This window comes from Dermochelys coriacea, chromosome 8 (genome assembly GCF_009764565.3).
Source record: "Dermochelys coriacea isolate rDerCor1 chromosome 8, rDerCor1.pri.v4, whole genome shotgun sequence".
Taxonomy (NCBI): Eukaryota; Metazoa; Chordata; order Testudines; family Dermochelyidae; genus Dermochelys; species Dermochelys coriacea.
Genome location: NC_050075.1, coordinates 97,404,430 through 97,416,457, shown reverse-complemented (window position 1 = coordinate 97,416,457; position 12,028 = coordinate 97,404,430). Strand labels below are relative to the sequence as shown.

At 41.0% G+C, this 12,028-nt stretch overlaps 1 protein-coding gene across 1 annotated transcript in view; it reads left to right on the top strand.

Annotated features, from left to right (window-relative positions):
• The window catches only part of LOC119860086 (nardilysin-like), an 82,076-nt gene that overhangs the window by 18,981 nt on the left and 51,067 nt on the right, over positions 1-12,028 (top strand). The window contains exons 6-9 of the mRNA XM_043520304.1: positions 1,893-1,988; positions 6,739-6,796; positions 8,778-8,851; positions 9,106-9,175. Of these exons, the coding sequence (XP_043376239.1) occupies positions 1,893-1,988; positions 6,739-6,796; positions 8,778-8,851; positions 9,106-9,175 (298 nt within the window). The remainder of the gene's footprint in view (positions 1-1,892; positions 1,989-6,738; positions 6,797-8,777; positions 8,852-9,105; positions 9,176-12,028) is intronic.

The window sequence follows — 12,028 nt, the reverse complement described above, 5'->3', positions numbered from 1 at the left end:
GAAGTATGGGCTGGATGAATGGACTATAAGGTGGATAGAAAGCTGGCTAGATTGTCTGGCTCAACGGGTAGTGATCAATGGCTCCATGTCTAGTTGGCAGCCGGTATCAAGTGGAGTGCCCCAAGGGTCGGTCCTCGGGCCAGTTTTGTTCAATATCTTCATTAATGATCTGGAGGATGGTGTGGATTGCACCCTCAGCAAGTTTGCAGATGACATTAAGCTGGGAGGAGAGGTAGATATGCTGGAGGGTAGGGATAGGATACAGAGGGCCCTAGACAAATTAGAGGATTGGGCCAAAAGAAATCTGATGAGGTTCAACAAGGACAAGTGCAGAGTCTTGCACTTAGGACGGAAGAATCCCATGCATCGCTACAGACTAGGGACCGAATGGCTAGGCAGCAGTTCTGCAGAAAAGGACCTAGGGGTTACAGTGGACGAGAAGCTGGATATGAGTCAACAGTGCGCCCTTGTTGCCAAAAAGTCTAATGGCATTTTGGGCTGTATAAGTAGGGGCATTGCCAGCAGATCTAGGGACGTGATTGTTCCCCTCTATTTGACATTGGTGAGGCTTCTTTTGGAGTACTGTGTCCAGTTTTGGGCTCCACACTACAAGAAGGATGTGAAAAAATTGGAAAATGTTCAGCGGAGGGCAACAAAAATGATTGGGGACTGGAACACATGACTTATGAGGAGAGGCTGAGGGAACTGGGATTGTTTAGTCTGCGGAAGAGAAGAATGAGGGGGGATTTGATAGCTGCTTTCAACTACCTGAAAGGGGGTTCCAAAGAGGATGGATCTAGACTGTTCTCAGTGGTAGCAGATGACAGAATGAGGAGTAATGGTCTCAAGTTGCAGTGGGCGAGGTTTAGGTTGGATATTAGGAAAAACTTTTTCACTAGGAGGGTGGTGAAGCACTGGAATGCGTTACCTACGGAGGTGGTGGAATCTCCTTCCTTTGAAGTTTTTAAAGTCAGGCTTGAGAAAGCCCTGGCTGGGATGATTTAGTTGGGGATTGGTCTTGCTTTAAGCAGGGGGTTGGACTAGATGAGCTCCTGAGGTCCCTTCCAACCCTGATATTCTTTGATTCTATGATATGTCAGTATTTGACATTTGAAGGGCTGTTGCCTGGTGTTCTGTATGTGCTTTTATCAGACATTATGTGATTGCCATGGTGTCAATGTCAGATGCAAACTTTGGGAAGCCTGTCCTGCAGTCATTTTTAGTAAACTCTGAGCCCCTCCTCCTACAAGTTCTGTTTGTGAGTCACCTGAATGGAATACGTGTCTGCAGGCACTGAAAGAAGAAAAGACAGTTACTTGCCTTTATTGCAACTATTGTTCTTTGAAATGTGGGTGCAGATATGTATTCCATGATCAATCTTTTGTCATCTCTGCATCGGAGTCTCTATTCTTGATGTTTGATGTGATGTTCAATGTGAAGGGCAGTGCTGCTTTTAAATAGCCAGAAGAGAATTAGAGCCACAGTGCATGTCCACAGCCCCTCTGGGTACTGGGGAAGAAAATTCTCTGGCTTCGGTGAACTGGGCATACACATGTCTGTGTGGAATACACATTTGCATCCATATCTCGAAGAACAACAGTTATAGTACAGGTAAATAACCACCTTTTCTCTCTTTCCTCCCCGTATTCTATTTCTCAGCAATGGGCGGGCTGAGTGGTATTTTTTTCTTTCCTTTCTGGTTATGTCTTCCCTTTTTGAGCATTGGCAGCAAGTGATGTAGTTTAACTAATTCACTACTACTTTGTGGACCTAACAAAAAACATTTCCAGTGTTGTTCCATGTACTATGTATGGCCCTGTTGAAAATTGATGTTAGTTACATTAGAACATTGCCCAGTGGTTTAATACAGTGCTAAATCTATAAAATTACAGAGTATCAACTAGCAAGGCCGTCTGATGCAAACAGGAGGGAGCTGCTATTTGGAAGCCTTGCCAGACCTGGGCATCCAATGAAAAAGTTTTTCTGGGGTGAGTCTTGACCTAACATTCTAAGACTTTAACAAATATGTGTAATACAGAAAAACTGATGTCTTAACAATATGAGATTCTTTAGTATTTCACCAAACTCTGGTGCTAGCTGAAATATGGGAAAGCAATTCTGCATTTTGAATATTATAAACTTCAGGATAAAAAGTGCTACATGAATTGAAGATATTTTTAACTCCAACCTTGCTATTTGCCTCATTCCTATTCATGGTAACTTATGGTTAGTGTCATCTAGGGCAGCTGTGGTTCACGTAGCCTCCCTTATCCTTATGTCTTATCCATTATAAATCTTGGAAAAATAGTATTTGCATCTTGGATGTAAAAGACAAGGTTGCTGTGGGCTCACAAGGAAGGTTTTTCAAAGCAGTTGGTTCAGCCTCGGAGCTGTAACAGCAGCTGAGTGACAGCTTCACAGCCATTGTACAGCCTTGTGAGTAGGGATGGGTTGAAGAGAGAATTCACTTTTCCTCCTTTCACACAATACAGTCCTTGTAAAACCAAACCCCATATGTGCTTGTGCATTAATTAGAAGGTAGAACCAGCCTTAGATCCTGTCAACTTGCAGTCTAGTCTTTCAAAAAAAGTAAGTTTTAGGTGCTACACCTACTTCTGAATCTCTCCTGACATTTTTTGTGGGTTATAGTAACATTTTCCTTTAATCATGTTTTTCTCTCCCATGTTATGAAAGACTCATACAAACAGGGTAAACAGTGAAATTGGCTATGCACAAGGGTCTGTTTAGTGCACAAAATGAATAAACTGCAAAATACAGAAAAATATATTGTCTCTAATCTTTGTTACAGTACTCTTAATAATTTCTTGTAACAATAGGAGGTTAAAAAACTTCAGAGAAGAGTAATTTTTAAAATCGCTGTCCTTGGAACTCTGAATTTCCTGGCAGTCATTGTATTTAACCATAATATTAATATTAGTTAAAACTTTTTTTCCTATGTATGTATTTTATCTCAGTATTTGTTCATGTATTCATGGCCTGAACATTCTGTGCTCCATCATGCATTCCTTGCACATCCCAAACTGTGAAATTCTTGTGCATAAAGAACTCAAGATTAGATTATGAGATTAGATTTTGTGATTAGAAAAGCACTAGTAATGTGAGGCCATGTAGCTACTTTTTTAACATTTACAGGTAATGCAGAGACCCTAAAGCATGAACCTAAAAAGAATAATACAGATATCTACACCAGACTGAGGGATTTTTGGCAGCACTATTACTCTGCTCACTATATGAACTTAGTTGTCCAGTCTAAAGGTAACATCATTTGTTGCTTAAATACAAATTCTTACATACTGCTTTAAAGTAGAGGACTGTTTCAGCTCAGAACTTACACTTTGATGCTCATTAGGTAATGATGATTCTACTGTAGTTACCTGTATTCGTTTATAAACCCATAGAAAATACCAGTGCTTAGCTTTTTTTCTATTTAAATTCCCTGGTAGTGGTGATTGATATCTAAGCATCAAGACTGAAATACCTGATCTCCTGGGAACCACACATTTGAATCCCAGCAGGACTGTCTCAGCTCTTTTTGTGGTCCATTCACTGATTTGAGAATAGTTTACTATTTGTGGGTCTTTTGGATGAGACCTTAATACAGAGAAGTTGTCTTCTCTATGTGGATATTAGTGGTCTCATGGTTATTTTTTTAAATTGGAGTATAGGCTTGTCCATGATGAAAACTCTTGCCTGCAGACAGCTCTGGAGTGTGCTGTACAGAAATGGCTACCTTTCATTCATGCTTTTGGTTCCTTTGGGCTGAAAGACACAATAAATGTGACTCCCTAGGAGGCCTTGGGCAAGTTGCTTAATCTCTGTATTTCTCAGTTCCTCGTCTGTAAAATGGGGGATGATAATGCACTCTGTCATGTCTGTTTACATTGTAAGCGCTTCAGGGCATGGATTGTTTTGTACTTTATATATGCAGAGTACTTAGCATAATTACTCCTGGGGGGATTCTGCACCAAAAAATTCAAAATTCTGCATACTTTGTCAAAATAATGCAATATAATCACACTGGTTTCAATGGTTTTGGTAATTTATTTAAACTACAATACAGAAAAAAGTCACAATAACTATTCAGCATTTCCTAAACACATGAAAGTTAAGTTACAAGCACTTGGTAACTAATACTCTGCATTGCAGTTATAATCCTGGATTTTCATTTAAATTACATTACAGAATACTAAACAGCAATAAAAAAAAAGTAGAATGTCATTTTAAATTGCTCAGACTTTCACACATGAAAATCATACAGTTTTGCTAATCTTTGTCCTGGACCTCGCTGGGTTCTTTGGGAAGTGCTTGGTTCTGATTGTCCTGACATTTTATTGACTGCTTGGTAAATATTTTATTTGCCCTCAAAGTCTTTTTGAAATGGATAAGTAAAATAAATCCTGAGCTGTAATCTAACCCCATTGTGCCACTTTGGCACAGGAAAAAATTGAGAAAGCACAAGATCTTCCTAGCTGAAGATTCCCTTACTGCCATTTATAATAAGGCTCCTTTACATTGCTTTGGCAATGTAGGGGCCTTAAAACTTTCACGGGTTTTATGCTCCTGGGGGAATTGACTGAGAATGGGAACAGTTAACAAACAATAGGAACTTTAACAATGTTACTATGTAGGCAGGCTGCTACATTTGTGCTTCAGAGAATGAGATCAATTAATTCAGGCAGGCTGCTACATTTCTGCCTCTAGCCTTTCTCGGGCATAATAAAAATCCCTACCCTTCCATGCCAGCAAGTTGCAGTTGCAAGAGAGAGGGACAGTCTCTTTCTCTAGCTTGTTGACATGCACATACGCCTAGTCCTGACTCTCCTTCCCCCTCCCCTCTCCACTGACAGTGATCAGCCACACAGGAACACATGCCCAGCTCCCCTCTCCCTCTCTGAAGCTGCTCCAGGCACACTGGAACAGATGCACTGCCTGGGCTGTCGGGGAGGAGGCGTGTGTCCCCCCGGCTGATTTATTTTGCGTTTTTCTGCGCAAGGGCCACAGAATTCTGTCAGGAGTACATAATGGTGCCCCAGTTTTGGTTAGGGGATCTTGATGCTACCATAATTGTAATGGATACTATGTTTCGGTGCATTGCCTGAATATTTGCAAATATATTTGGGTAATATTTGCAAAAAGCAGGACTGTGTGAACAGAAGTTCTGCACCTATGGCTAGTCATTGGGAAGAAATGCATAGAAGTCAGTAACCACACTGCTTATTTTCATAGTCCCATATCTGTTGAAGAAAATAGTATTTTCTTTTTGATTTACATAATCACTATAGCTATGCTACAGGAACCACTGATGTACTAGCTGCGATGCAGAACTCTTGGTACTGACACTTATTCAAAATTTTTGTCAGTTGTTAACATTTAAGTATTGTATTCCTTCCTTTATAAGGAAAAAGGAAAAAATGCTTCCCATTTGACCCTCTATAACATGTGTGACCTGTAGGCACCACTGTATTCACACCCTATACACTGCTGCAATGATATTTGTACAAAGTATGTCTTGTGGGATATCATGCAAAAGCTAATAACATGCTGGCTATGAATATCAGTGTAAAGTGCGTGTGTTAACCTTATATGTGAAGTTATAAATTCCCTCTGTGTGATGTTACTAGAACATGTTTAAAACAAGACAGCCTAACCTAGGCAAAGATGATAAACAGGTCTACCCTAGACAAAGCAATGTGGGTTTATCTCTTTGTTCAAGTTGGTTTCTCTCACCCCCAGTCTCCTTTCTAGCTTTTTACTGGCCGGTCTGTCTAGGACTCATCACAGAGCTCAAATTGCTTGGTTTCTTTGTCTCCTTAAGATGAAGGATAAAGACGGAGTCTTTCTATGTTCCTTATATTCCCAAAGGGATGTCTTTGTCTTACAAGTGAGGAAGGCCTCCTGGGGATTCAACCTCCTGTGTCTCTTTGGGGTGCAAGAGCTATGTTAATTCTCTGTCTCTCAAGTCCAGACTCAGGATAACCCTGGCTGGTTTAGCTCAATATCTTTGTTTACTGCTAATATGTAAATTGAGGTAAACTCACATTCCTTTGTCTAGGACAGACCAGTTTATCACCTTTACCTAAGCTAGACTGTCTTATCTTAAACATATTTTAATAACATCATAAAGAGGGAATAACTTGAAATATAAGGTTAACATGTTCATTTTACAATGATATTCATAGCCAGCGTGTTACTAGTTTTTGTATGATACCTCACAAGATATATTTTGTACAAATAATATTGCAGAAGGGTGTAAATTCAGTAGTGCCTAGGGTCACCATATGCTGCTCAGGTGCACAACTGTGCCAGATGTACCCCTTTTGGAGACCACTTCATTATTTATACTGTGCTTGAGAAGGTTGAGCGGATCTGCTATACTATAAGGATCGAGCAAATCATAAAGCCCACGGGTGCCATCTAATCTCTCAGTTGTAGTTCTAATGGATACATACGACCATCATCAAAGCATAATCCAAAAACAGGTATCTATGGGATTTGGTAAAATTGGGGAAATCAGCCCAACAGGCTTTGAAGTTTACCTTCTGGGTCTATCTAGCATTACTGAATACTGATTTGCAGGCTCCGAGTCTGTTTAGTCTGGGTCCCTCAAGCTAATTTGGATTAATGGTGGAAGATTTTTCAACCTGCCTTTTCCTGAAAACTTGGCTCCATGCTTGTCAGTGAGTTACATTTCTAGCTTTTTTTTTCTTTCCTTACTAGAAACTTTGGATACTTTGGAGAAGTGGGTGAAGGAACTCTTTTCACAGATTCCAAATAAGTAAGATACTTTACTGATGCAAAAAGAATCTGATGTGTGGTGTTGGCCTTGATGCTAGAGGCTGATTGATGTCTGCTACACCTATGCTTGCGCCTCCTTTGTTGGGTGGAGAATTATAGTCTGCATTTGAGGTTTACTAAATGTTATTACTTCACTTTGTGTAAAAGATAATTAGTACAAAATACAAATTGAGAGAGTAGTTTGTAGTGTTTTATATGGCTGTAACAGATTTTAAATGTGGGTTTTCAAACTAATTCAATGCAATACTATCCATTGAAGTGTGCTGTCTAAGATTTGGACACTCAATCAAATTTTGTTGTCTCTGATAATTGTTGGGATCCTAAGATGTGTCCCCTTAATTCAAAATATAATTATATATGACACAAAATGTTTCAATTTGTGCCCAGAAATAACTCTCATTATTTTCTCATCTCATAGCTACTATTTTGGTGTGTTTGCTGTGTTGTAATATCATAGTTAAGGTTACATTTATGTCATGGAAGTCACAGAATCCATGACTTCCAGAGATCTCCCTGACATTTTCTGCTTCAGCCCCTGGGACCCAGGGACTGGAGCTGGCAGCCAGAGGGGCCCCAGCAGGTTCCAGCAACAGGTGACAGCTTCCTCAGGGTCCCCCTGCAGGGTTCTAGTGACAGGCGACAGCCTCGTGGTTGGGGATGGGAGAACCCCAGAGCTCCCAGTCACCATGGTGGTAGGGGAAACCATGGAGCCGCAGCAGCAAAAGTCACAGACAGGTCACGGCTTCCGTGAATTTTTGTTTATTGCCCGTGTCCTGTCTGTGACTTTTACTAAAAATAACCAGGACAAAATCTTAGCCTTAATCATAGTCAAGTGATTGACTAACAGACACTTCTTGAAACTGCACATCCCTGCTTACAAGACCATGGTTATTTAAAAATGGATAAGGAAACAAAAGTGTGTCATGTTAGCTTTTCCATTAGAAACATAAGAGGGTGAAAAACCCAAGGATGCTTTCACAGCCCACAAGGCTCTCAGCCGTGTGTGTATGGAGGGTCTGTGTATGTGTTTTGGTGATTCTTATCTACTTACCATAATTCTGAGTCTTCACTTTCCCCATAGATGGATCTTGCATCCACTTTTATATGTTACCATTGATTCCCCTTTCTCCTTGGGAAGTCAGTGAAGCTGCATTAACTCCTTTTCTCCAGAATGTGGATAATGCTTGAGGCTGACTGACTGACAAATGTAATGTTCTGTACCAACTATAAAAGGGCTAAGTATTGTGGTACAGACCAAATATTTCTCCTAGTTTATTTCAGCACAAGTATTAAGAAACCATATATCACTCATGTATTGGGTGGTCTTGTGGCAGCACAATGGCATCAGATTGTCCATAATTCCACTTCCCTTTATTTTAAAATAAATCACCTTGTGCTTGCTTTTCCTCCTATTATAAAGTATTACACTGTATTGTCTTTTACAGTTTATTGGTGTTGTGCAGGAAACATGCTACAGATGCGCAGCTATATTGTTCTCTTCACAGGCATAAATCTGGAAGGCATTTTATTCTGCTAATGCATTTCTGTGCAAGCAAATCTGCAAAGGCGTTTGATTGGGGCCTTTCCCAGAGGCAAGGTGCAAATCTTTGTGTGACCTTACTTACACTCCTGAAAATGACATGGCACAGATTTTTGGAGGTTCAGTGCCAAAAGTGGAGGGAACTGGAGGAATAGATGATATGCCCATAACTAGAGTGTGTGTTTGTGGAGGTGGTCAGGTAAATAGTGGCTGTTAAGTTTTCTATTGATCTGGATGGAATGGATCCTGTGATGTGCCCTAATTCAGTGTCACATCAAAGGAGGAAATATTCTGGTTCCATTGAAAGATCAGGTTTTTATCATTTCAGAACTATGGGCACAGAGCATCTTATACTCTCCCCTTTGTTGTCCTGTATCATTAACAATAAACATCATGCTGTAATTTTCTTTTGTTTTTGAAGTGGTTTATCCAAACCGAACTTTGGCCATCTGACACAGCCTTTTGACACACCTGAATTTTACAAGCTTTACAGAGGCAAGTGACCTTGGTGTCTTCTGTGTTGATAAGTGTTCTGAATGCATATTAAATATACAACTGTGTAGATTCTTATTTCTTTGAGTTTTAGAATGGTTGATTTACCATCATTGAATTAATATACGTAGTTTTTTGAATCTTCCCCACCCTTTCTACAGCAAGTAAAATCTCTTGTCCATTGCTCTTTCTTAGTATTAAAGAGACAGGAATAATCATGCATTTGCATTACAATTTATAAATTTCTTCCTGTTCAGTTGTTCCAATCAGAAATGTTCATTCACTGAGCATTGCCTGGGGACTACCACCACAGGAGAGACATTACAGGTAAGATGGCACTACATCTTTTTGATGTCACACTCTGAGTATAGATGAATATTTATGAAGAATCAAATAACCAAGACTTTCTCTCCTGTTAAATTCAGCGAGAAAGAATCATTCCATGAAATGAAAACATTATGTGATCTTTGATTTTTGGAATAGCATAGTGTGAATGGAATATGGAGCTCTATGGAATATGAGTGACCGTGTATTATAACATGCATATGAATATTAAAAAATTGCAATGAATCATACAAGATTTGACATGTAAAGTATCAGTAGAAAAATTATGATTTGCTAAGTATGATGATCTTGTTTATATGTATGTATCGTCTTTGAATCCTAAGATATATATATATATATATATATATATATATATATATATATATATATGCGCAATATATCTGCATCTCAAACCTGCTCTCCCTTCTGGGTGACATCCCCAGACAGACTGGCATCAGCACTATGTAGCCTCTTTGATGGCCTATCAAGAGCAATCAGCTGTAGAATGAACCATTGAGAGAAGCCAGGGGCTACACTCATGATTAAGTCTCCATGTTTGTCATGGAGGTCATGGAAGTTACAGATTTCATGACTTTCTGTGACATCCGTGACTTCTGCAGCAGTGCGTGCGGTTGGCCCAGGAGCCGCCTCAGCAGCTCGGGCAGCCCCCGGGTAAGACTCACTGGCTGCTGCTGGGGCAGTCTCTGGGCCCACCCACCCCGCAGCAGCAGGAGTTGTGGGGGCGGCCTTGGGGTTAGGGCTGATGCTTACCTGGGGGGGGGGCTCCTCTCCCTCAGCTCCTAGCTCCACTTGCTGCCTCTGCTCGCAGGCACCGCCCTGACAGATCCCATTGACCACGGTTCCCAGCCAATGGGAGCTGCAGAACTGGGGCTTGGGGCAGAGTGGAGGCAGCACGTGGAGCTAGGAGCTGGGGCTGCCGCTTCCCAGGAGCTGGTTAGGGAACCTGCCTCAGTCCCACCAACCCCCAGCACCTGTGTCATCTCCCCGGGCCGCAATTCCCCCTCCTGCACCCAGAGCACCTGCGACCCCCTCCCCAGCACCCGCAGCACCCCCTGGGCTGTGACTTGCCCCCGAACACCCGCAGCCCCCTTCACAGCACCTGCAATGCCCCCCGAGTTCCTCCCACCCCCAGTTTTAGTCATGGGTATTTTTAGTAAAAGTCATGGACAGGTCACAGGCCCGTGCATTTTTGTTTACTGCCCGTGACCTATCCATGACTTTTACTGAAAATACCCATGACTAAAACTTAGCCTTACTTATGAGTCAGCAGGACATATAGGGACGTGCTTGTGGACAGGGGACTCCAAGAGCTTTTCCATGCCGATGTGCTGTAAGCTTGTGTTTGGGACAAAGTATGTACAAGTCACATGGCAAAGAATATAAAAAGGCAGCTACATCTTCTCCATTTTGTCTTCAGTTCTGCTTCTCACCTCTGGAGTAACTTCTCTATAAACTGAAGCTTTGAACAAAGGACTGAATGACCCATCCAAGCTTTGGGTGTGTTCCAGAGTGATTTAAGATCCCAGCAAACCCACCAATGCTGCTAAGAATCTGATGCATATATATGACTTCAGAGTCCATATCTGTTTGCTTTAACCATTTAACAACTTCTTTTCTTTGCTTTGCTTTACTTTGCTTTGCTTTTACAGTAAATCTTTAGTTTTAGATACTAAAGGATTGGTTTCCAGCATGGTATTTTGGGTAAGATTCAAACTAATATTGATCTGGTAATGTGGCTAGCTTTTTGGGGATCAGAAGAACATTTTGTATGGTGAATAGAGTTTTAAAGAACTTCTCACTTTACTGGACCTATTTGCTGATTGGAAGCCAGAGACTGCGATGCAATAAAGGGGGCTCTGTGATTTCTTCCCCTCCCTCCCCCCAGCTTCTTGATATCCAGCATGGGGGATCAGGAGCATGGTTTGTGGCTGGTTGGGGAATCTAACCTGCGTGTTCACCACCATTTTTGGAGACTGTTCTCCTTTTTGAAGCCTGCCCATACCTGGTATTTTCAGTGTGGGCTACCTCAGGCACCTTGGGTCACACATGGTAAATTGTTAACAGTTTTAGGAGTAACAGACATGCTATCTTCTTTCTATTGATGCTCTTCATTTTACAGGCTGTTAGCTAGAACTTGTGGTTTGCAGGATCTTGTGCTGTGGCGCAACAAGACTTCTTTGAATAGGTTCTCTTTGATGCTACATGCTTTTTAAGGCTTGCTTTTCTTACTCTTACTCTTTGCAATTCATTGTTCAAAAGTTAATTTTCTGATATACAGCTCTTATATAAATCCATGTTGTACTTTTGATATTGCTGTGGTAACGAGTGGAAAGGTATGCAATAATGTCTGGTTTCTTCAGAGTCAAACTGTAGATGTGTTGAATGTAATATCTGTTTATAATGTTTGCAGCCATATTACTTTAGTCTGTGATCCAATCAACTTTTATGAACAAATTGGGCCTGGTCTGTCCCTGGACAGAAGACCTCCAAAGAAAGCCTAGTAGCCCATGAAGTTGTGTTGGTGATACACTGAGTAACACACTTCTCTCAGATTCTGTTCTTAACCCCATTATTACTGGGCATTTCCTTTTGAATCAGTGGTAGGAGGCACAAAGTTGCTGGAGGTGATGTCTTTGTAGTGAGACTTACAATAAAACCTCAGAGTTACAGACAACTTGGGAATGGAACTTGTAACTCTGAAATGTTCGGTTTCAGAGTAGCAGCTGTGTTAGTCTGTATTCGCAAAAAGAAAAGGAGTACTTGTGGCACCTTAGAGACTAACAAATTTATTAGAGCATAAGCTTTCGTGAGCTACAGCTCACTTCATCGGATGCA